Source organism: Hypanus sabinus, chromosome 28 (assembly GCF_030144855.1).
Source record: "Hypanus sabinus isolate sHypSab1 chromosome 28, sHypSab1.hap1, whole genome shotgun sequence".
Lineage (NCBI taxonomy): Eukaryota > Metazoa > Chordata > Chondrichthyes > Myliobatiformes > Dasyatidae > Hypanus > Hypanus sabinus.
In genome coordinates this window covers 28644298-28670786 of record NC_082733.1, presented here as the reverse complement: position 1 = coordinate 28670786, position 26489 = coordinate 28644298, and the positions used below count along the sequence as shown (strand labels likewise).

The 26489-nt window shown below is 37.7% G+C and overlaps 1 protein-coding gene across 3 annotated transcripts; it reads left to right on the top strand.

The window, feature by feature from the left end:
* The first annotated feature begins 2793 nt into the window (after positions 1-2793).
* Positions 2794-26489, top strand: myef2 (myelin expression factor 2). Of its 3 annotated transcripts, none has more exons than XM_059952813.1 (18): positions 2794-2970; positions 5687-5892; positions 14973-15025; positions 15465-15472; positions 17101-17194; positions 20264-20458; positions 20543-20696; positions 21825-21874; positions 21961-22021; positions 22159-22260; positions 22351-22401; positions 22486-22584; positions 22657-22788; positions 23325-23420; positions 23530-23643; positions 25595-25815; positions 25906-25957; positions 26049-26489. In XM_059952813.1, the coding sequence occupies exons 1-18, from the start codon at positions 2885-2887 to the stop codon at positions 26210-26212; spliced, it is 1938 nt and encodes a 645-aa protein (XP_059808796.1). In that variant the 5' UTR covers positions 2794-2884; the 3' UTR covers positions 26213-26489. The 3 variants fall into 3 exon arrangements, with proteins under 3 accessions (XP_059808796.1, XP_059808794.1, XP_059808795.1); XM_059952811.1 differs by adding an exon at positions 24477-24560 and having other exon boundaries at positions 2800-2970; positions 14973-15472; XM_059952812.1 differs by lacking the exons at positions 2794-2970; positions 5687-5892 and adding exons at positions 13613-14216; positions 24477-24560 and having other exon boundaries at positions 14973-15472.

Genomic DNA, 26489 nt, shown 5'->3' with positions numbered 1-26489 from the left:
TAATTGTGAGCCGGTTCGGATGTGTCAGGAAATGGGTCGCCACAACGTCTTAATTAGATTGTACAAGATCACCATAATCTTCAAATTTAGAATTACATTTCAAAAACTAACAAACTAACATAAAATACATTTTAATTAAATACTGACCAATTATTTCCCAAAGCAACAGGGAGCCACAGCACAGACGTAAAAGAGCCACATGTGGCTCCGGAGCCGCGGGTTGCCGACCCCCGGTCTAGGGGAAACGGAGATCCAGCCACTCACCAACCCACCTCCCGTACACGCAGGTGCTGTGAGAATTGAGTTTATGCCTCGCGCCCGCCAACAGTATCAAATCCACAACAAATACCGTTATGACATACACTTTAAAGAGTTTACTAAAATTAAAAGAGTATTAGGCAATACAATATATATATAAGGAAAAAAACAAAAGGCGCCAACTTATCAAAGTTCAGTCGGTTTAGTGCACTCATTGGAGCTCAACCATCGAACCATTCGACCCTTTGTCGCTTGCCTCTGACTTCCATGTCTTCCACCCCCGGTGGTCTTCCGAGCGCACGTCCACCTTCCTCGGCATCTTTCTCCCGACTCCCTTCACACTCCCAGCCCGCGCAACCCCTCCCCTCAAGTTCCCAGCCTCACAAAACACAATAACATTCCCCATTGATTAACAAATGAATACAATTACCATATCAGCCATTCTAAAGCGAAACAATGGCGAGAGAAACATTTATCAGACAAAGAAGCATTCATACTCGTAACAAACCAAAGACCCCATTTTGAGTAACATACCTAGGACATTGTACATGATCATTTCCTATCAGGGCCAAAAGTAAATCAAATGTTTTGAAATTTAATTGCAAAAGCTGGCAATCCACATACGACAGGTGAATCATCGGTCTTGCTTGCACCTTCTATTGTAACTTCTGCTGATATGAATTAGAGTGCATATGAAACTATTCAAACTATCCCCTTAATAACTCATCAAGGTACATTGATGAAATGTCAGATGATGTTGAAAAACAACTAGTTGCACAAGTGCAAGTTAAGAAGTTTGCCCTGCAAATCGATGAAAGGACATTATGTGACCATGAAGCCCTTCTGATGACATATGGTCAGGCCAGTGAGGACATGCTTTTGCCCAATATTTTAAGATAAGTACCAAAGTTGAAACTATTTTTGAAGAAGTCAGGAGATGTTTCTTGGAAAACAATATTCAGCTGGAAAATACAATGGCTTCTGCAACTGATGTTGTTGCATCGATGGTAGGAAGACACAGAGGATCCATTGCTCATTTAAAAATTGCTGTGCCTGGTGTTTTTTGCATGATTCATGTCATCCACTATCAGCGTTTAGCTGCATTTAGTTTGCATGACACCCTTGTTCCTGTAATAATGGCTGTCAACTTCATCAAATCAAATGCACTTCAAGGTCATCTTTTTTGGCAACTTTGTGAGGAAAATGAAGAAGATTTTGAATGGAGATCAATGTATAGAGGGGTATGATGATTATCAAAAGGTAATTGTTTTCGTTGTTTTGTTGCACTTGGGATAGTGTTGTCGCATTACTAAATGATAAGCAGCTTGGAAAACAAATTGTCACTGCTAAGTCCGACATATTTTACCTGGCAGATATGTTTGAAAAATGGAATTTATTAAACAAACAGTTACAAGGGGAAAACTGATCTCATATCTTTCAGAGGCTGTTACTGCTTTCCTTGGAAAACTCAGTTTTCAGCAGAAAAATTGGGCAATTTCCTTCACTGGTGTCTCTTAAAATAGAATTGCAGGATAAGATCTGAGTGTATATCTTGATCATATGAATCAACTGCACACTGATATGGAATTTCGGTTCAGAGATCTGCTGGAAATACATATTCCAGATTGGGTGGTGGATCCATTTGGGGTGAACGTGAATGCTGTTGATACCACATTACAAGAATGTCTTATTGAGCTGCAGAGTTATATAACAGCTCACACAAATTCCAAATGAAGTAAGCAAAATTTCTGGACAACTAATGATATTCAGAATAGGTTTCCACAGCTCTGGGAGAAAGCAAAGTTGTTCTCAATTGTGAATGTTATTTTAGTCAAGCTCTTCACCTGCTATCAAAAGCTTGTAACCATCTTGATGTTGTGAAGAGACGATTTTCAATTATTTTTAACCAAGTTGCAACCAGATATTCAAAAATCCACTAGTTTGCATCAGTCGCAAGGATCTCATTAAGTGCCCAAAGTAATAATATTGTGCTTTTTCTTTGCTGGCTTGGGAACGTACAGCAAGTTTCTGCTTGCAAGCTTCTGTTGCTACTTGTGCAATGGGGGAGAGGAGCGAGCTTCAGGGTTCTGATATTTCTGTCATTGAAACTATGGGGTCTCATTTCGTGGATGTCTGCAAAGATTAAGAATTTCAGGTTGTATGCATTCTCTGATTTTAAATTGAACAATTGAATCCATGGTAGTGCAAGAGGTGATCTGTTAAGTTTTCTGAATCTTTCACTGATTGACTGCAATCATTCCTGTAATTCAAAAATAAATCATCTGCAAAGCAAAGATGCACAGATGCACAGACACCTGTTTCCAAGTCATTAGTTGTTTGTGAATTACCATGCGTAAATGCTACCGCAGCTCACAGCCCAGTACTTTTTTATGTCAAGACTTTAGTAACAAAATGGAGCAGTAAAGTAAGAGGAAATGCAGTGTGTGAATAAAAGGTACGAGCCCTCGCTGAGCCGAAAGGGCGGGCACGTGGAAAGCGAGGCACGACTCGCGATATTACGTGCGCCGGCGGAGGGCGGGATTTGCGCGGCGCTTCGCGGAGTGCTGGGAACGGGACGGCCCGGCCCGTCGTTTCGGAGAGTGTGCGGCTCCGTCCGGAGGAAAACATGATGGAGGAGATCAAAGAAGAACCACAGGAGATCCAGCACGTCGAAGATACCCAGCATGAAGAGAGCGAGACGCCAGATAAAACGTAATGAACTCCCAGTTGAGGTGTTTCAGTGGCGACGCGCAGCCTGCGGACGGGCCCCCAACCTCTGGCCGAGGGTGTCCATCCTTTTGTGCTGAAATGGGGCACGCCTTCGCTCATCCCTCCCCATCTGAACTGTTTTATTGGAGGCCCAAGGTTCACTCCTGGCTTAACAGCCGGCGTTTTCGCGATTTGATAATTCACTTTGTCGTATGCTCTTGATACAAATTCTGTTGCAATATGGTGTCAAAAATCCCTTGGATCTTGACTCCACTATTTTTCTTTCATGAGCCCCGTTACGTTCAAACCGTATTTGCGTTTTTCTGAACACGAGGAACTCTGCAAATGCTGGAAATTCAAAGCAACCCACGTGAAATGCTGGAGGAACTCAGCAGGTCAGTCAGCATCTATGGAGAGGAATAAAGCAGTTGATATTTCGGGCCGAGACTTCTCTTTGAAGAAGAAACGTCGACTGTTTATTTCCATGGGTGCTATCTGGTCTGCTGAGTTCCTCCAGCATTTTGTGTGTGTTGCATCGTCGATTTTCTTTTGTTATTGTTTTGCCTCCAGATTGCGTACTTAAGCGTGAATGAAATAGAAAATGCTGGATACCTTGCTCCTGATTGTTCAGGGTGCCTTTGTTTTTGCGGTGTTATTTATTGAGAGATTCAACGTTTAAAAACGGCTCCTAAGACGTGGATTTTGGCTGGTTAATTATGGAATACTCATCGTGGATCGAACAATACACAGTAATGATTCCAGTTTTTTTTTTGGTTTTCGGTTAATTATTTTAATCTCACGTTTGTTACGTAGGAAAATTGCAGTAATTATGCCACTATATGGCTGACAAAGTTGCCCACTTATTATTGTGTAAACTATTTACAATTTAGTTAATCCAGAACATTGGAAAAACAGTATTCAATCTGTGTTTGCATGAGTACATCACAACAGTAGAGGGAATATGCTTAGTTGTAGTGTATGGAAGAGATTCAACTTATTACCAAAATGTAAGGGCTGTTTGCAAAACACCAGAAAGCTAAATACTTATCTGCAGTTGTTTACTCACCAGTGATGTATGTGGCTTTTAGGTATTAGCAATTGTAATCCTGAGAACTTGGAAATACAGTTTCAATGAAATACCACCCAGCAGATTTCTGTATTATTCAAGAAATATTCTGCTTTTCATCTGCAGAATTTGCATTTCAGCACCTTCATAGACCACGGTTGATTTGATTGTAACCTCGAGTTGGTATTTCAACCTAATGTTAATATTCCACCAACCCACTGATCAAGAATCTACCTGTCTCTGTTTTAAAAATATTCAGTATTTTGAGGATGAATTTCAGAGACTTGAGTCCTTTGGAAAGGCAGTGAGTTCTCATCTGTTTTAAATGGCAACCATTCATTTTTAAACAGCAACCCCTATTTGTAGATTCTCCTCAAAGAGAAAATGTCCTCATCACATCCACCCTGTCAAGACTTCTCAGGATTTTATATAGGAAACTTTTGCTCTTTCAGTTGATATAAGCATTGCTTATCCAACATTTTTCTTAAATTTTTTGGTGCTATTTCATCTATTAAAAAGCAAAATGCTTGTGGACCAGACATCTTGCTAATTGTTGGTCAGTGATGTAATAAAACTGCTTATACTGTGTGTAACAGGGAAGTTGAATTTAGAGGCTACACTCAGGTTGGAGGAGCAACAACTTGTATTCCGTCTGGGTAGCCTCCAACGATGGCATTAAAGTCCATGACCGCCTCTACTGCTGAGATGAGGCCACACTCAGATTGGAGGAACAACATCTTATGTTCCGTCTGGGTAGCCTCCAACCCGATGGCATGAACATTGATTTCTCGAACTTTTGATAATTCCTCCCCTCCATCATTTCCCTTTCCCTTTCTTCCATGGTCTTCTATCCTCTCCTATCAGGCTCCCCCTTCTGCAGTCCTTTATCTCTTTAACCAATCAATTTCCCAACTCTTTACTTCACCCCTCCCCCATCCTGGTTTTACCTAACACATACCACCTTGTACTACTTCCTTTCCTTTCCTTCCCTTCCCCCCACCTTTTGAGTTCTCATATTTTTTCCCAGTCCTGATGAAGAGTCTTGGCCCAAAATGTCGACTGTTTACTGCATTGATGCTGCCTGGCCTGCTGAGTTCCTCCAGCATTTTGTTTGTGATGCTTTCTTTAATTTAGTTCTGTGTTCTTCTCTTATTGGCTGTGTCCTTATCCTGTGTCTATGGCAGAATGAACAGTGTGCAACTAGGCTTGCTATTTCCTTTACCTGTGATACTCTAGTCACTTGTTTTAAGACCATAAGGACTCCAGAGACCTGTCAGTCCAAAACTCTGCAACTTGCTTGGTATTGTTTCCCAATTTGCTTGGCATTGAAAATCTGGGTAACAACAAGTAAGGGGTAATTAAATGAAACCAAAATGTGCTTGAAAATTTAGAAGGTTAGGCAGCATCTGTGAAAGGGTAACCTGTTAACGTTGCTGGTCCAGGACCCTTTGACAGAATGTACAGCCATTTGGCTTCTGGAAAATGGATACTTGTGTATGAATATTTTTGAGGCAAATTTTAACATAAAACTTTGTTGTTACCTCACTTAATTCCCATTAAAACTTGTTCATTATTGGGTTGGTAATTTGAAGAAAAGTGACTTTTGACAACATTTGAGTATTTTGTGTGCTGATGCATTTTTCTTTAACACAGTGAAGAAGATGAGCCTTCAAAAGAGGAAACATCAAGTTTGAAGGACAAGCCTGTAATAAATAAGAAGTCCAACAGATATCATCCATACTCAAAAGATAAGACGACAAATGGTGACAAGAAAGCTTATAACCGTAACCGAGTTTTTATTAGCAACATTCCTTATGATACAAAGTGGCAAGTGATTAAAGACCTCATGCGAGAGAAAGGTAACATGGATAAATTTTCATCTGAATAACTATTCCAGTTATTTATATCTTTCAGACATTGAGGTTGTGCTTGTTTTAGTTTACTGATTACTAGTAACTGCAAGCTACTTGAAAAGCTAGAATTAAAGTAACATACTCTATATAGATGTTATAAACAGTGGTAGTGAAACCATAGAATTAAGCTGTGTAACATAGCAGTTTCAAAGGCAACTGCACAAAAGGTCAGAAAACTGATCTTTTCCTCTGAAACAAGTGACTTTTGTAGTTAGTTCTAACAGTAAGATCAACTGTGCATAAAATAGAAATTATTGTCCTATAGTGGGGAAAAATGAGAAAAGCTGTTTCAAGAGCTCCATATGCTTGCTTTATGTGCATTAATTGCTCCAATATCCTGTATTGCACAAGCAGGAATACATTGACCATTTATGAGCTGTAGTCCAACCTGAAGTTTGTCGCTGATTCTTTTATACTTAGACTCAGAAACATAGTTCAGTATACAGCTATTCTTGCCTGCTATCAACGAAGGCTGCAGCATAAGACATTTTGTGTCTGTGGTGGAATTGAAAAGCAAACTCCTTGAGCTTTTGTAATTCAAGTTGATTGTTGAGATAATTATTGAAATGTCAGCTAATTTGGAAATTGAAGCTAAGGTCATTGTAATTATATCCAAGGGATTGAACTTGTAGCTTCAGCCTCAGTTTATGTTGTGAAGTTTCTAAAAGACAGCTTTTTTTTGAGTGGGAATTTGGCAGGGGACATTGGCATATAGATTACATTAGAAGTTCTAAGAAAAATAGGAGTAGCAAAAGAAGTCTTAACATCTTTTTCAGGAGCAGTAATCAAAATTGGCACATTACTGTTGATTAAATTTTGGATAGGTTTGATACTTTATGTTAGAGAAGATTGCTAATAGAGACTATAATATTTCTCAGCTGACTGCGTTTGTGCCTTTGCCCTCTCCCAGAGAAGTTAGCATTTTGCAGGCAGTCAGAATGCTGAAACCAAGAATATTTTAACTCTTATTTCAATTTTTCAGGCCATTAGTTTCTCAAATTTAGGCTTTTTCTCATTCTTTTCAACAAGCAACTGTGTGTAATTTGGATTTAAATATTCTTAATGAAATGAAAATTAGATTCAAGTAAAATCATTAAAATCTTTACTGATAACTTGGATAATTGATCTGATGGATTGGATGAGATCGGTTATGAGTCATTGACACTGTCAAGTATGACCTCTTTAAAGTGAACTATATATAAAGTTGCAGAAAATGACAGATTTGATAGTCACAGAAGCCCCAAAATGTAACTTTGCTCATGAGAAGGAAAGTGGACATGCATGTCTGCTACACCACGTATTTTTGAAAATTCTATCCAGCCAAGCTTTGAAGTGCAGTTATCATTAGAATAATAAACATGCAAAAAAATTAGCAGCAATGGAAATGGAAGATATGGATAGTATGCAGTTGTTCCAGCAGCTTGGCCTAGGGTAAAAAGCAGTAATTATATCCCATCTCTGTTTTCAATTATTTTTCAGTTCTATGGAATTTAATGCTAATTTGTGCAATTTGGAAGTTGGGTATAATTTTAGTCAACCACTTGCACTTGCTCCAAGGCTGTTATATTCATAAACACGAGAAAATCTGCAGATGCTGGAAATCCAAAGCAACACGTACAAATCAGTCCTGATGTAGGGCCTCGGCCTGAAACTTAGACTGTTTACTCTTTTCCATAGATGCTGCCTGGACTGCTGAGTTCCTCCATCATTTTCTGTTATATTCTTAAGTTGTGGTGCATAGCACCAGTATAGCTTTAGTATTATTTCTGTCCCTTTGAATTTATGTTTAATGCCCAGTGTTTTATTAGAGACAACTTCTCATCCTGTCACTATAAACTGACTATGACAGTTATGATCCTATTGAAAGGTGGAGCGAGAATCTTAGGTGACTTATTCTTATTCTTCTTACTTACAGTCAGATTAGACAGAGTTGACCGTTGGTGTAGCTTTTAATGTTCCAAGAGACATCTCACAGACCTAAGCACAACAGCACAAACTTGTGAAGACTTTCCAGCTTGCAGACTGGGATAAGTCTGAGTTTGCACTGAAACAACCTCTGCAATGCTGTTTGGTGTGCCTATAACTGGTTCTTCATGGTGATGGCTTCTGGTGCCACACTTGCTGAAATAGAATGGTTTTTGGGGGCAAGTGGCTGACACTGGCAGTCTTGAGAACAGAAGATTTACACAAAAATCCTAGTCATTTTCTTAATTCCACCTTCATTATCTGCAATAACTGTTCTATTTTTGACTAAATAAGATTTGATTTTTAGGGCTTTCATCAACTAGGTTGGTAAATACAAGTTCTGCACATCGTTCTAACCTTCACTGAAGCTTTGCCAATTTAATAAGATTGCTTATGATTTCATAAACTTTAGCTAACTGTTCCTTATGAAAGAGGTTAGCAAAATGATTTTTGGGTGGACGGGTGTGGATGGTGTCGGTAGCTACCATCTGAATCAGGTTTAATATGGCATGTATTGTGAAATATGTTGTTTGTGACAGCAGTACATTGCAATACAGAATTAAAAAAACTAAAAATTACAACAAGAAAATGGAATATATATAAAATAGGTAATGCAAAAAGAGCAAAACAAAGGGGGGGGGGGAATGTGAGGTAGTGTACGTGGGTTCACTGTTCATTTGTAAATTTGATGGTAGTGGGGAAAAAGTTGTTCCTAAAATTTGGAGTGTTTGTTTGTTATCAGGCTCTTGTATGTCCTCCTTGATGGTTGCAATGAGAAGAGAGCATGTTCTGGGTGATGGGGGTCCTTAGTGACAATACTGCCATTTTGAGGCATTGCTTTTTGATGATGTCCTCGATGCTGGGGAGGTTAGTGCCCGTGACAAAACTGGGTGAGTTTGCAACTCACCACATCCTTTTCCGATTCTGTGCAGTGGCCACTATAATAGATAATGATGCAACAAGTTAGAATGCTCTCCACAGTACACCTGTAGAAATTTATTATGAGAGTCTTTGGAGACATTCCAAGTTTCCTCAAACTCCTATTGAAATATAGCCTCTATCATGCTGCCTTTGTAATTGCTTCAATATGTTGGGCACAGGATGGATCTTCAGAGATGTTGACACCCAGGAACTTGAAAATACTCACCCTTTCCACTGTTATCTATCAAAGAGGACCAATGTGTGTTCCCTTGACTTTCCCCTCTTGAAGTCCACAATCAATGTCTTGGTCTTACTGTTGTTGAGTGCAAAGTCATTATTGTGACATGACTCAACCAGTTGAGTTATCTCACTCCTGTGTGGCTCTTCGACACCGTCTGAAATTCTGATTACTATGATTATGTCATTGGCAATGTCATTGGCAACGATGATTATGTCATTGGCAAATTTATAGATGGCATTTGAACTATACCTATCTGCAAAGTCATGGGTGTAGTGAGAGCAGAGCAGTGGGCAAAGTGGACGTCCTTGAATTGCACTGGTGTTAATTGTCAGCGAGGAGATGTTATTTTTGGTCTGTGCTAACTGTGGTTTCCCAAAGGGAAAGTCAAGGATCCAGTTGCAGATAGATACAGAGGCCCAAGTTTTGGAGCTTGTTGATTAGTAATGAGGGTGTGATGGTGTTGAATGGTGACCTATAGTTGATAAACAGCAGCCTCACATAGGTGCTGCTATTGTCCAGGTGATTCAGGGCTGAGTGGAGAGTCAGTAAGATTGCATCTGCTGTACACCTATAGCGGCAATAGGCAAATTACAGATCTCTGTTTAAGTTATTTCTTGTAAAATTCCACACTGGAAAGCATTTGACTCTGTTTTTCCATCTTTTGGTGCCATAATTTGCTTATAGTTTCCCTGTTTCCTTCAGGCTTCTGTTCTCACTTCACTATTATTGAGTGTTCAAGTTGTGGCGTGCTTTTCTACTGTAAATATTTCTGAAAAACTCTTCACGCGTATTTCTTTACTTTCATTTCCAATACCTCCTTTGGGATCCACTTTGCTTCAGATATGATAGCCATGTTTAAGAGGCATTTTGGCAGGCCATGAATGGACAGGGAATTGAGGGATATACAGTGTCTAGAAAAAGTATTCAGTCCCCACAACCATTTTCACATTTTACTGTTTCATTTTCTAAATTTAAAATGCATTAAAGTAGGATTTTTGGAACTGATATACATTGTGCATTATGCCCAATCAAAAGAAAAATTCCAAAATCTGTCAACACTTTACTAAATATTAAAAACTAAAATTGTGAGGCTGAAAAGGTGTTCCTCCCTTTTGTAACTACTACTCTAACTTTCCACAGGTGTAATACTGTATATTTTACTAACTCACCCAATTTGTTGATTAACAAATTGGAAGATCACTTGTTTTCAATGAAGTCATAAGGATAAATATTCCCTCTCTTTGTATGGTCCAACAGTGTGGTTGATTTTCAACCGATCAAATCAAAATGAAGACAAAAGAGCATTTATGACAAGTCAGGGAAATTGTAATCGGCTCAAATCTGGGGAAGAGTACAAAACCATCTCAAAAGCATGGATCATACCTCAGAGCTCAGTGCAGTCCACTGAAAAAGTGGAAACCACAGTCACGCTGCTTAGATCAGGCTGCCCATCTAAATTTCTTCATCAGAGAAGAATGGCACTTGTAAGTGAGGCACTTTGACGCCAACAGTCATCCTGAAAGGGCTGCAGAAGTCAGTGTCTGGAATTGGAAATGGAGTTTATGGCTTCATAATCTCTAAGGCTTTGCACAAAAGAGGAGGAAAAAGCTAGAAAAAAAGTGTATCCCTGCGCAGTCACTTAAGATACTGTAAAGATGTGGAAGAAGGTCTTGTGGTTGGATGAAAGTAAAGTGGAACTTTTGGCCTCAACACTAAACAGTACATATGGCGTAAATCTAATGCTGCGCATCAGCCTTACTTTAAAGAATGGTGGAGGTAGTATCATGCTTTGGGGATGCTTTTCAGCAGCAAGCACTGGAAATTTGGTCAGGATTGATGGAAGTATGAAAGAAAGATCCTGGATTAAAAACCTGTTAGCCTCCACCAGAAAGCTTAAATTAAAAAGGAAGTTTGTCTTTCAGCAGGACAATGACCCAAAGCACACTGCTGAAGCAACCATAGGGTGGCTTCAAATGAAGAAAAATCCAGAGTCCTGACCTTAATGCAATCGATCGTCTCTGGCAAGACCTCAAGATTCCTGTCCACCGCTGCACCCTAACACTAACCTGGCACAGCTTGAGCAATTTTGCAAGGATTAATTGGCAAATCTTGCCCTATCACATTGTGTAAAACTAATAGGCACTTTTTCAAAAAAGTTTACTGGCTGAAATAGCTGCAGAAGGTGGTTCAACTAAGTACTGAAGAGGGATGAATACTTTTGAACTGCTGACATTTCAGTTTTTGAATTTTAATTTTTTTTTGTTTTGTACTTTTCCCTGTTTTGGGGATGTACTGTGAAAAAGAACCTGTGATTCACAAATAAAAATTCTCAGTTAAAATTGATCAAAATCCCTGGTTGTAATACTCATTTATGTGAACCTTGGATTGGGGGCTGAATACTTTCACAAGACATTTTAGGCTATGTGCAGGTAGATGTACAGTTTAAACTGGCATCTTTGGAAGTGTAAAGGGTGTATTACTTGATGTTCTATGATGGCTTTTTTCATAATTTCATGGTAAATATTTATACTGATTCTAGTATCCCTTGTATACTTATTTTCATGCACCATTTTAGTAGCTCTTACCAGCTAGAGCTACTTAAGTCTTTGTACCCTTGTTACTGATATCTGTATCAATTTTCAAATTCTTGTGTGCTGTATTTATACAGCACAAATATGAGCGCTTTGGCCCATCATGTTTATGGCAGTCATTTAGCCCATCTACATTTGCCTGTGTTAGGACTGTTTCCTGCACATTGTCTACTTGAGCTTGTCTAAATGCCTCAAATATAGCACATGTGTCTAGTTTCACCACTGTGTTTAGCAGTGCCCTGCAGATATACATCTCTTTGTAAAGAATACTTTCCTCTCAAACCCCTTTAAAACTCCTCTCACCTTTAAACTCTGCCCTCATGTTTTCCCTATCATGAGAAAAATATTCTATCTACTGCATGCCTCTTAAGATTTTACATGGCTCTGTCAGGTCACCCATCAACTTTCCCCTCTCTAGGGAAAACAAATCCAGCCAATCCAATCCCTTCAATACAACCATAATACTTTCTGTAGTATGGTGACCTGAATTCTGCAGTATAGCAAGTGCAGTCTCACCAGCGTTTTGGGGGTGGCATGTTAGTGTAACTCTAGAATGGTGCCAGTGACCCTGGTTCAACCATTAGGAGTTTATGCATTCTTCCTGTTACATCAAGGATTTCCTCAAGGGTACTGTGGTTTCCTCTCATGTTCTAAAGATAACAGATTAGGAGATTAATTGTTCAAATGGATATAATTTGGCAGTGTGGGCTCGTTGGGCTGAAGGGCCTGTTACATTGTTGTATTTCTAAATAAAAAAAAATTTAAATGACAACTCAACTTCTGATCTATGAAGGCAAGTATGCTGAGTGCTTTCACTACCTTATCTTTCAGGGAGCTGTGGACTAGAACCCAAGACTCATCTGTTCGTCAGTGTTCCGTAGCACCTCATTTCATTTCTGTAACAAAAATTATTTTAATATTCACTGTATTCTTTTCTCATTCAGCTCAGGGTATTTGCATGTACAATCACAAACAAACGGGATATTGGACATGTACTTTACGCCACAAGAAAACACTTCATTAGAACTAGCACAAATGCAATACAGAATGAAAACCTCAGGTCTACAGTAGTAGCAGTACAGAAATCAAAATAATGCTTATCATCCACTAAACAAGCCGATCTCTGCAAATTCAATCTGAGCCACAAATCCCACAATCTTGCACAATACTTGTTTTCTCTCTCTGACTGGACATACACTAACCCTCTCAACATACTTGGCCTTATGTCAGCACTTCCACTGGTCGTTACCTAGCTTAAGACCAAACACTCACTCCTGTACAAAAATTTTCCCTTTTTTATATCCTTTAAGGTTCCTTCAAAGTATAGCATAATTATCACCCCAATACTTTTCCATCCCTTGGTGGTACCAGCTGCACCAACTTAGCACTTAATGAGTTTCAGTCCAGACCCATAATTTAAGAAAACTGAGGCAACCAGTCTGTAAGGAGGAAAACATTATTTATTGTCTAATCTTAGTGATGTGCACTGGACTATTCAAAACTGACACCATTTTGTCTTCAAACTTCCATTTTATTATGTCATGTACCAAGGAGAAATCACAATTAACTCTTTCCTTACAATATCCCATATGCATCACTTTGCACTTGTCAGTATTAATTCCATTTGCCCATTGTCTACCCAGCTTTCCATCTGGTTTAAAGTCTGCTACAGCCTGACCTAAACTTCCTTGAGATCACTAACCCCACCAGCTTCTGTATTTCCATTTAGAATAATACAATTGTTTTCTTCATTCGATGGCTAATTTTACAGCAATCTTTCAGATTTGTATTATGAATATTTCTGGAAATCAGATCCTTAAGTGAATAGTAATTTGCAAATTTAAGCTACTCAGGAAAGCTTCATTTTATTTCTTCCTTCAACTGTTTAAAGCTATTTGTGCCCTTATTTTCGAACTGCATACTGCATACATACTGTAAGCATACATCACATGTTAATTAAACACATACAGCTGTTGACTGAACACCTAATCAAAGAAAGCATGGCATAAAGCTCTTAAGATATTTCCCTTGCAGAATGATAATGGTTTAAAATTTTATTTTGTAAGTTGAGTGGTATTTGTAAATATTGTTCTCTGTATTCAAGGTAGGTGATCTAATGTTATAAAAAAGACTTAGTTACAGCTTGCTGCACACAAGAACTTCTCTGTAAGGTGGTAAATCATTAAATAATTTTATTATGGATGAGTACGAGTATAATGTTTCAAATCAGTGCATTTTTTTGTGAAACCTATTTAGAGTGGTTGAATGACCAAGAGCAATTTGAGACTGATTAGTAGTGCTGTGTAAGCATGATAGAGACTAACCATCAGCATAAAGGCCTTCCAAATAAGGATTTGTTTTGCTTAGCATTCAATTGTATCATTTTGGTTTTAGTTCAGGCCGTGATGATTATTGAAGTCCTATAAGGGATAGTTGAGCATTGTAATTTATAAATACAGTGAAGTGAAATTTCCTTATTGTGCAGATGGCTTTCTGGGCTTTTTCTGGTGTAAGGAAATTGGAACTGGAAGAGAAAATATGGAAAATGACTGGTACTTGCCTTTATGTCATAGGGGAAAAAAGGAAGTTGTTTTGCATCCTTTCTCGACTTTTTAATTATGTTGGACTTTGGTTCCAAGTTTCTCTCTTGAACGCCTTTATTACTGAGCCAATAACTGAGCTTAAAATGCATTTGTGCTGAGAACAATGTCTGTAACTTTGATTTCTGCATCTGTTGTAAGGTGACACACAGTTCAATTGTGAAGCTCAATGTCTTGGATTTGGATTTTATGCCATGATATGGCTGAATTATTGCTTTTGTGTGTTGTGCAATAAGCATTTTAATTGCAGTATTGTGTTTCTGTATTTGTGACTTAACACATCGAGGGTTGTAAGCTTTGTCACCTTAAAACAGTGTATTTTGACTGCCACAATGTTGGCATTGACAGGAAATGTAACTTGCTTTAGCAATGTCAGATTGTTTATTAAATGGTCGTAACAATGTCTGTTATTTGTTCACCAACCATATCATACAGGCCAAATCTGTTTAATTTGCTGCTATATGATGGAAAATGTTGTTCGAATTTGATTCGGATGATGCAGGTGACAAATCTTTGGGGCAAAAGTTGATTTCACTTTTTAAAATTGTTATGCATTGTAATGATTAGGAGGTGTGCTGGTCTGGTGTTGATTGTTGGTGAATAATGGGTTGCTCCTCTGTAGTGTTGTTTAAGTGGCAACAGTGAAGTAAGTGTGTGGTCTTTTAAATGCATTGTTTTTGGTATTTCCCCTCTGTATATCTCATGTAGTTGGTGATGTTATATACGTGGAACTCTTTAAGGATGCTGAAGGAAAGTCAAGGGTAAGTGGGAAAAATCTGCTTGGGGGTTCATAAGGTCCTCAGCAGTTTTAATTTTTACTTACTGATTAGCACAGGTAGCTCAAATTTTAAGGTGTTAGCTAGGATGCCCTTGTATTTATTGCCAACTCAGCTTTATGCTGGAGTTTGGTTGTGTTGAGTGGTTTAATCTGGAGGCCTGCAGTGGATATTTACATTTAATTGATTGGACTGGTGTTACTATAAACAAGTTGTAATGTATTGCTTTTACAGAACTGTAACCATAAAATATAGGAGGTAGTTGCAGCAAGAGTCTGTATTATGGGAAAATATCATTTTTTTAAAATCCTTTTTCCTACATGTAAGATATAAAATAGAAGCAACATCTGGTCATCATATATGCTAAAATATTTTCTTTCTTTCCCCCTCCCCATATTTTCCATTATTTGTCATCTGAATCAAGGGCTGTGGGTAAGTAGTTTGCTGTTCAATTGCTTGGCTGTCATGATGTTGTGTTTCCTGGTGTGTTAAGTATTTTCCCAAACCAATGGTGTAGAACTGTGCATTTGAACTCCTTAGCTTTTCGCTAAATTCTAGGTATTCTATTTCATTGTTTTGGTGATCGCTTTTATCTTGGCTTTCAAAGTGGTGGATGCACTCCCAATTCTGATGGGGTAGCTTCACACCTTATTTATGGTTTTCAATACTGGTGGGATTTGACTCATTAAAACTAGCTATAAATGATCCCAATGGCTAGTGGGTGGTCTTGGTGAGTCAATAATTTACAGATTGCTGTTGAATATGAAGGACTTGAGTGTCAAAACATGACAAGTGTGAATATCACACATTCTGGGAACTTGGCCTTCTAGATGCCAAATGTTTATATTTTTACAACAGGTTACAATGTCGTAAATATCCAGGCATCCTGTGAAGAATGCAACTGTTATGTTGTTGATAATACACACTCTTGTTTATCTTATTAATAAAAACATGAAATCCATTAACATTTGGAAAACCTGTTTGATACATTTACATATGCAGGTTGAGCAACCCTTATCTGAAATGCTTTGGTGGTGGGGGGGGTGGGGGGGGGGTTGGTGGCAGAAGTGTTTCAGATTTCATATTTTTTTTGGATTATTTGCATCTATGTAATGAAATATCTTGGAGATGGGGCCAATTCTAAAGACATAATCGATTTATATCACATGAAAAGTTTATGTATAGTTGGTCTAAAGCTCACAGAATGAACAGTCCACAGTGGGAGCACAGTCTGGCATGATAGAGCTGGGTCCTCCACACAGACTGTCAGAGTTGAATGACTGCTCCCCACATCCCCCCCCCCCCCCCCCCCCGACCACATGTATTACCAGGTTCCAGTGCTGGCTTCATATCTGCCATTAATTTCAAATTGCCACCCGTTCTGAAAAGCCCATTTTGGGGGAGGGGTAGTTTTATATAGTATTTTTAATAATTGTATGCACAAAACAATTAGCTTCAAATTTCAGTTCATCGCGATAGATCTTTGCTTGTTTAACAGTCAGCATATCCCATTAAATGGCATCTGTTCACTCTGTCACTGATTGTTCCACTCTTTCAATACACAATTGAGATTTTTTTTGCTTTATACAGTGTTTTTCTATTTTTCATTAACTTCTGTCCATTACATATGTGAGGTCACTTCTCCAAACTGTCCAGTGTTTGGGAATTGTGGAATTAACTCATTTGTGACATCATGTCGGTATTTAAAAAAAATTCTTATATCAGGTTTTTTGATTTTGGAATTTCGGTTAAGGGGTACTCAACCTGTCAATTAAAATATATTGACTGTTCTCGCCCATTGATCAGGATATTACTTGTATAATCTTAAGAACTCTGGCTTAATATATTTATGTAACTGCTGTCAAATCTTTTACATATAAATTGGAATTTTAAACAGTGGCTTAATTGAAAATGGGAAGGCTGCAGACTAACTAGAAGTTATGCTATGGTATATCTGGCAAGCAAATTACTTGAATTGAATCCCATTAGAAGCTTAATTTGATGATCTCTTTGCACCCTTTTTAATATATTTTAATATATTTTCTGATTAAAATCTACAGTGTTGTGGAATTCAAATCGGAGGATTTAGTTTCGAAGGCTTTAGATGTTATGAACAAATATGATCTTGGTGGAAGACCACTCACCATAAGAGAGGTGAGTAATAGTTTCTTGCCAGATCGCTTGTATTTAAGCAGCATTCTTTATCAGTGCTCAGCAAAGAAACTTTACTCTTTTGCAAATTTTGATACTAAGAAATTTTGGGCAGTTGAGCAAAGAATTGAGTTTTAGGGATACCTTGAGAGGAAGGAAAGATAGGAAGGTGTAAAACTTGGAGCTTTAACATCTGACCATGTGGTCATTGGTAGTACAGCACTTAGATTTGGGGAAATTTAAGGCCGGCTTTGGAGTATTAGAGATTCTTGTGGGCTTTAGTGCTGAAGAAGATTAGAGATCTCAAAGGCCCAAGCCTTGGACAGATTTGAAATTGAGGGTGCAAGTTTTAAAATAGTCCAAACTGACTTCCAGTGAAGAATGAGCACAAAGGTGATGATGGATGAACAGGGCATGGAAAGTAGTGGTTTGGACAACATCAGATTTACTGAGACTGGAAAGGTGCATGTTGACCGGGCTGCTCTTCTTTAAAGAACAGTTTCAAACATCATGGCAAGTTTAAAAATTGTTTGTGTAACTATTTTGTTTTGGCCAGATCAGAGAGGTTTTGACTCTGGGAACATCTAATAAGCAATTGGCTTTTTTTTATACGAAAGATTGAAGGACGACTTACTGAGTGATTAAAAATTATTAATGCACTTTCTAGGGTAAATATAAAAATGTTTTATTTTGGAGTAGGTAAATGGTCAATAAAATCCGATAATCACTTTGGACAAAACACATGAATTTTTACAGTATTGTGCTTGTTTATTTGTGATGAATAACATGATAGAAAGAAGTGAAAGACAAGCAATGGAAATAAATACTTCTATTACAAGTTGTATCTGGCCTTTTTGTCAAAAGAAATCAGTTTTAATCTGTTCATTTGCAGTAATTACATATATAATTTAAATTTATGGAGCTCTCCCAATACTATGGTAGGTTCTTTGATTTAGTCAAAAAAAAAAGTTAAGCAATTGTTAATTTGAAGGTTATATTTCTAGGTGATTTTGAGTGTTAAAACTATTGATTTAAATACAAAGCCTAGGAGTGAAAAGAACTCATTCTATGTGAACTAAATTTTGTACCACCATTTAAATTCTTTACAAAGTAGAAAAGAAATCTTTAATGAGAGAACTGCATTCATGTTCGAGAGCAGGGGAAAGAATGAAATTCTGCTAGCATTTTGCTTTTCCTTGTTTTCCTTTTTCTTTACAGACTTCTTACAAGCACTTTTTCATGTTGTGAATTTAGGTTGCTACTTCAAAATTTGGTTGCCATGCCAATTTCATCGACTTATACGAACTATGAACAGAAATATTATGTGACTTATAATTTTGAGACTTTTTAGGGCCTTTATCAGCTGTGAAATCTTTTCAGAGATTTTCTATCTCTATAACTCGTTTGTAGATTTATTTTTTCTCAGCACAGTTTGTCTCCTTTTGCACAATGGTCAACCTTTGTTTATAGTTTTTCATAAATCCTATAGTATTTTACTGTAAATGCCTGCAAGAAAATGAATCTCAGGGTGGTATATGATTACATATACATATTTGATAATATACTTTGACAGTAGTTCTTAAAGAATCAAATCTGAATTTTCTTTATCATAAAACATGGCAACAATTTAAATAGTATTGGGGAAAATGGGGGGGGGGGGAATTTAAAATTTGTTTTATTTATACAGTATGGTCAAGAACATATACAGGTTTCCCCCGCAATCCGAAGGTACAGTGTTCCTATGAGACCGTTTTGTAAGCCGAAATGTCGTAAAGCGAAGAAGCAGTTACCACGAATTTATATGGGAAAAATTTTTGAGCGTTCCCAGACACGAAAAAATAACCTACCAAATCAAAGCAATTAACACAATAAGACCTAAAATCACACTAACATATAGTAAAAGCAGGAATGATATGATAAATCTATGCCCTATATAAAGCAGAAATATTGTAGGTGTAGTTGTATGTATATGTATGGTGTAGTTTCACTTATCAAACTCGGGAAGGCAGCGAGCCAAAATCGATTTGGAGAAAAAAATCGGCACGTACACGCTTGCGCAAACAAATGCTCACACAAGGCTTCATGGTCATTGCAGTCTTTCTCAGGGTAAACACACATATAAAGCAGGCGCCTTTTTTTCGTAAAAGCGAAAATCCTCTTTGGTTAGCAAAAACAGGTACTAACGTAAGTCTTTCGTAACAGCGAGTTGTCGTAAATCGAACGTTTGAAAAGCGGGGGCCTCCTGTACTTTACCATTTTCGACCTCAATTGAGATAGTTCACAGCCAGTTTTGAGGTCTAGTGCTTGATATGCAGTTAGAAATGGCATCAGAGTGCACAATTTGTGAGTTGCTTGTACAGAGAGTTATAAGGCTTCATTCAAATTTTAATAAATTCCCACCTACTTAGAATTTGGTTAAGAAACAAATTTGACATCACCTTTGCAGTTATCTGAAGAAGTAATCTTCAAATTCTTTTATTAAAAAATGTGGACATGTATCAGGGATCAATTATTTCAGAGATGGTGCAATATGATTATGCACAGCTTGAAAAATATATCCAAATATAATTTTTATAGCAAAACTCAGTTTGCATTAGTGAAAATTAGCATGCTGACTTGTTGCATTGTACCATTATAGAATTTAAATTGGATTTGCAGGTTAAGACTTTGATTCCCAACTGTTGCATTACACTGAACTTATCCTTTCTGTAAGGAGCACGATAGCCAATATCATCCAACCTGTGTTGAAACATTTGGGGGGGGGGGAATGTGGAGCCAAACATTGACCCATTTTCTTTCAAAATTGTCACCAAACCTACCATTTTGTCATTTCTATGCTTCCTTTGTTCATAGTTTTATTATTCTGATCACCTTTCAAACATTTGTCTTGCTTTTCAATTGAATAATGGAGATGAATTTTGGCATCACAAAGTGACTATGTGTGTGTAATCTCTAAGTCAATGTTCATTAGCAGCACAGATGAAATGTCCGAGCTGGTCTAATTTTTCTTGGAATATGCATTTGTATAAACTTCCCAAAATCTTTTTTGACAAATGCTTTTGTTTTGTGTAGGATGCTGATGGAGAGCATGCTCGCAGGGCTATGCAACGTGCAGGGGGTGGTTCGTACCCTGGCGGATCCAGGCCGGATATTAGTTCACCAATTGTTAATTTACCGCCTAATCTTGTCAACAACCCAAATATACCTCCTGAAGTCCTCACCGCTCTACAGGCTGGAAGACTTTTACCAACTGTATTTGTTGCTAATGTAAGTGTTTCATTTCTTGGAAGACTAAGAAGAAATACTAAAAATTAGTATGCTGTTTTGAACTCCCATTCTGTTTCTGTACAGCTTGACTTCAAAGTGGGTTGGAAGAAATTGAAAGAAGTATTTTCCATGGCTGGGACTGTAAAACGTGCAGATATCAAAGAAGACAAAGATGGCAAGAGCCGTGGAATAGGGACTGTAATATTCGAACAGCCACTTGAGGCCGTTCAAGCTATTTGTATCCTTTTACTTGCGGTTGTAGGTTTGGAATTTGATTTACCAGGTTTTTTTTAAAGACTTTAAACCTATGGAATTTAAGGAATGTTTTCCGTTGTCATTTTGATGTTCAAACATGGAGTGAAGATAGACTTGGGGTATGCTGCAGCAGGGTCTCACTTACTTTCCTACATGATTGAGCTCTGATTTATTCACAAGATTACGGCAATGTTGCAGTTAACTGCATAGTGCACACAGCCTTACCTCTGTTATCCACTAGGACAAATTTTTGTCAACTTCACCAGTAATATTTGGGAATTAAGCATTTGGGAGTTTGGGAGTTTGTCCACTTGGGTGTATGGAAATAAAATTAGATTTAGAGAGAAGGAGATCACTTAAAAACCATTTCACACAGGTAGATTAAGATACAAACTCTTACTCCTTTGATAATTATTCACTTTGTGGTTAATGATTATGTTATTGGAAAGATAATTCACAGCATTAAAGTACCTGTACCATTAATTACTAAGGCTTTCATTGAATTTAATGGACAATTACTGTGTGAATGCAGCAACTTCATGAAAATCGGAGTAAGTTGCTATTTGTGAAACTAATGGCAGCGCAGTGCAAACTAAGCAGCATTTGTTTTACACTTATAATAATGTATACTGCCTGATTACGGAATCATTGCATTCCCTCACAGGAGTATTTGGGCAATTTCTATTTTGCTGCTCGCTGTTTTCTTTTGTTAGTTACCGTCAATTACTTTGTTGTATGAAAATGAATTCAATTTTTAATCCTGAAAGTCCCAAGGTATTTTCTGTTTTTTTTAAAAATTCCGTTTGTATTTGCGTCAGAGTTGTGGATTCAAGATTTTGTGCATGATGGCTATAAGGCGCATGGAACCACATACTTAAAGCTACTAAGTAGAAAATCTGAAAATAATAGCTTTAATAGACAAGATACAGAGACTTTGGTTCTTCTACAATATTAAATTTAAATAAGTTAATTGAAGTTTACATTCCAGTCTGCATACTTACTGTTTGTAGTTGACACAATCCTTTGAAATTAAGTCTGCCAGAAGGAGCTAAGAAATCCTTTATTCAAATTTGGAACTCTCTTCCTATTAGTTTTCTTAACTTGTTTATAGCTATGTTCAATGGACAGCTTTTGTTTGATAGACCAATGCACGTGAAAATGGTAAGAATTTTGTCTTGTTATTATTACTACGTACCTGAGAATCTTAGTTTTGCATTTCCTAACCAAGTTCCTTCCCTTTCATAAAGGACGATAGGTCTGTTCCATATGATGACTTACGTTCTGTTGACAAGAAGCCTCAATTGCCTCGTAAGTACAACACATGAGACCAAAAGTCTCATCTGTTTAGATGCTTGCTACAACTGTATAATTATGATAAAACTTGTTGTTTTGCATAATGATATACTAGTTAGTGGTTTCAATCCTGCTGTTTTGTTTGGATTCAGGTGGGCTTGGTGGTATTGGAATGGGACTTGGACCTGGAGGGCGACCAATTGCTGCAAATCAAATGCCTATGAATAATGCAATGGGCAGCATGACAGCTGGAGGTATGACACTTGTTTCTTACATAATTCTAAATGAGAGAGGAAAATTACGTATCATAAACTTAACCACTACACCCCTTGCATTTGTCTTAGGAATTGGAATAGATGGACCAGCCTATAGGGGAATGAACAGAATGAGTGGAGGTAAGTTTTGCTTGCTTAAAAGCTAAGTTTTCAGTACTCTTTCTTTCTTTTTAATTATAAACCTTTTTCTTTCCACGCCTAAAGGAATGAGTGGTCCCATTGGTTTTAGCAGTGGAATGGACGTAATGAACAACATGGGAAGCTTTGGTGATGGAGGCATGGGTAATCTGGGTCGAATGGCAGGTAATATTTTACTTACTGCTTTGAGGCTTTATCATGTGTGATTCATTTGGTGACTTTGAATTCATATTGCAGGTATAGGCACAATGGAAGACTTCAGAGGAAATCTGGCCCCAGGACTGGGAAACATGGGAGGAGTGGGAGGCAGTATGAGTGCCATTGGTGGAATAAGCAGCAGTATAGCTGCAATGGGAAGTACTATGGGAGGTAAAGAGCTTTATCTTTCTGTCATAATACATTCCATAACACTGTAGTTATATTCCATCTTCTGGACTTAAAATATGATCACACTACCTACACTGAAAATTGCCTTTTGCAAAAGCTCCCTTCTGGAAAGAGCTGTAGGGCGGTTAAAACAAAACTTCATTTAAGATGTTAAATGTTTCTTGCCTAAACAGTTAATCTGGTCAGTCTTTTTAATTAGCCTTCACCACCTCCCCTCCCCCCCCCCCCCCCCCCAGCTCCCTCTATCTACTACCCTCGTCACTGCACTGCACTGTAAACACTTTAAATCAGTTTTTATAGTGCTGTTAATATTTTAAATTCATGCTGGTATTTGTTCTTATGCACATTTATTCCATATCTGTAATTTAACCTTTAACTTTATTTTTTATATAATTGTGTATTTATAATTGATTTTGTTGCATGTCTTGCCCTGACCAACACACCACTGCAAATTTCTAATAGATGTAAATGTACCTTTATGGTGAATAATGTTGATCCTTGATTATTCATCTCCTTAGCGAGTCATTCCTCATGGTTGAAATGTGAAAAATCTCCCAGATTCCGTCAAGCTATTTCTGTGACGTTAACTGAAGGAAGAGAACTGACCGATTTTGGTAGAAAAATTAAACGTGCAAATCTATAACTTTGAAAACATTAGAATTTATTTTGAATTAGGTTTTTGCTTTGCCAATCTTGAATATTGCATTTTTATCTTTGTTGCAGATGTGTATCGTGCAGGAATGGCATCTTCTGCTATAGGAGGTAGTTTTGATCAAGAATTTGGAAGAAGTGAAATACCTATGAAACGTGGTTTTGGTGATTCATTTAGTGGAATGGGTAAGAAAGGAAAAACAACTTGATGCGTGATGTGGATCTTGAAAGATGAGCAACTCAGTAAATCAGACAGCACCTCTGGAGGGGAATAAACAGCTGATGTTTTGGGCCAAGACCCTTCTTCAGGTTTGTGGCATTAATGACTTCGTTCACGAATCCAGATGAGGGGTCTCGACTCGAAACGTCGACTATCTTTTCCCTGCCATAGATGCTGCCTGACTTGCTGAGTTCCTCCAGCATTTTGTGTATGTGTTGCTCAAGATTTACAACATCTGCAGAATCTGTTGTATTTTGAATAACCAGTGTGGTGTGTTCTGTGTCTTAGTATTAACAATACTCATGTTGCTGAATTCACCAGTCTTTAGAATAAAAATGGATATCACTAATTGGTTAAAATGCATTTAATTGCAAAATCTTGTAAAATAAAAATAAAAATTTTGTTAATATATTCACTCTCCCCGCTTTCCTCTTCTTGTGCACTAATTGGAGAAGCTGTATACTTCCCTCATTTTACTAAACACCTTTGGAGTGGATTTTTTTTCACCCATGCTGTCTGCTTATGCCGATGAAATGTTTCAAGCAAGTGTCCCCTGGGGGAGATACTCTGCACAATTTGGTAGGATTCATCTGTTGCATATTTAGAGAGGTTTGCTTTTCTGATTTAATTGTAATAACACTCATCACTTTAATTTTTTTGAGTGAAGGTAATTGTGAATATTTGTCTAATTGGTTGGCCTGATGATAAATCTGTTCATTGTTCAGAATTGTAAAATTTTGCTGTTGGAATGTGTTGTTCATAATTGGCAAATATTTCTTTCCATTCCCTTTTTCTTTAGGAGGTGGAATAGGTGGAGGTATTGGAGGAAGCATGGGAGGTGGAATGGGGGCCACTGGTATGGGTGTAATTGCTTCTGCATTAGGTAGGTTAATGTACTGGTTCAAATGTTTACCTAAGCCTTCAAACCTAAAATTCAAAGGTCGATAATAAAGAAATTTTTTGCTTTATTTCTTATGAGAACTTGTTTGTTTTGATGTCAGTCATGTCAGTGTACTGCTGAACATTTGTTAGGATACTGAAGTTGCATTTTAGAATACGTTGGCAAGTGTGCTTTCATGCGAATGCGAATGGAGACAAAAACATTGGGGACAGTTACTAGAATTCATTGCACAGTGGCCATTTGTTACAAAGCATTTGTTTTTACTGTTCAGAATATCCTGCATAGAATTCTTGCTTATGTGAATTAATCTAAATGTGGGCCATAATGGATTTCAGTGTTGGGCTATGAAAGTGACTGATATTGCAGCATTAGAAATGCTAGAGCCTGTTGGAGAAAATGGAACTCTGTTGGTACTGTGGTATCCCAAAGTATTTATAGATTTTTTTAAACTCTTTTCAGTATTTCAGGCTTTTTAGTCTATTCGCCCCCCCCCCCCCCCGAGAATGGCAGACTGGAGATAAATTTAACTCTCTCTTCTGAAAATTGGCACTCACAACAAATCCCTGCTCCTGATTGTGCTGCAATGAAGATGTATGTTTAAGTTAGGAGTGAGGGCCGAACCCTTGGGCTTCTCACTCAAGCACACATTTTAGACCTGATAGAAGTTTATAGTCTATAAATTCGTGAGAGGAAATGAAAGGGTGGGTGGATGGTCAGAGTCTCTTCCATGGAGTAAAAATATCAAATGCTAGAGCCCCCACCTAAGGATAATGTCCAGGGCTTTACACAGTTGCATGTGCCTGGAATGATCCTAGGGATGGTGGTAGAGACAGGACATGATATTGATCTTGGTCAAAACAGACGTTCTGTACCTAAAGGCCTGTTCTTTTGCAGTATCGATCCATGTTCTAATTTCATCTCTGCCCTACGACTGAAAGTAGGAACTTGATATCTCATATTTGAAATTGTGAAACATGCTACTGATAAGCATTTTGTTCTTAATCTGAATATCATAGGTGCTGGCATGGCTGCTATGAATAACATGGCTGGAGGCATGGCAATGGCTATGGATCGTATGGGTTCCAGTCTCGATCGAATGGGAACAGGATTGGTAGGTGGGATCGATAGGAGCATGGATAATGATCGTGGATTTGGAAGTATGAATACTGGAACAGCAGGAAGTGGTTTAAGAGACGGTGGAAGTAGTTTTCGAGGCTGTCAGATTTTTGCAAGAAATGTAGGTGCTGTTTTTCTTTCATTAAAACTTTTGCATCTTGAAAATGTTGCTCAAATAAGAATCATTTTTTAAAAACTCGTTATTTTTCAGCTTCCATATGACCTGACATGGCAGAAACTAAAGGAAAAGTTTAGTCAATGTGGTGAGTGTTTAAACATAAGTCTTGTTATTTTGACCTAATGTTCCAGCTGGGAGTATGCAAAAGTAATTTTTCTTCTTGCGTTGCCTTTTAGGTCACGTAATATTTGCTGAAATAAAAATGGAAAATGGCAAGTCCAAGGGTTGTGGGATTGTACGCTTTGATTCTCCGGAAGTGGCAGAGAAAGCGTGCAGAATGATGAATGGCACAAAAATTAATGGGAGAGAGATAGATGTACGCATGGATCGTAATGCGTGAGTGGTCTGTACAGAAAGATACAGCATGCCTGATTAACCTTATTGTTTTGCTGCGTTTTGTACTGAAGTGATTTCCAACAGCTTTAGTGGAAGCTTACATGTTATGTGAGTTAACTTGCAATATTGAAAGATTGCCAACTTAAAACTGGATATCGACTTGTACGTTTATGTAATTTTTGTTATCAGACTGATTTTTTTATGTATATAGTAATTTAGGTAACATATTATTCACTTCTGTTTGAATGGATAAACTTTTTAATAAAATGTTGTCCAATGAA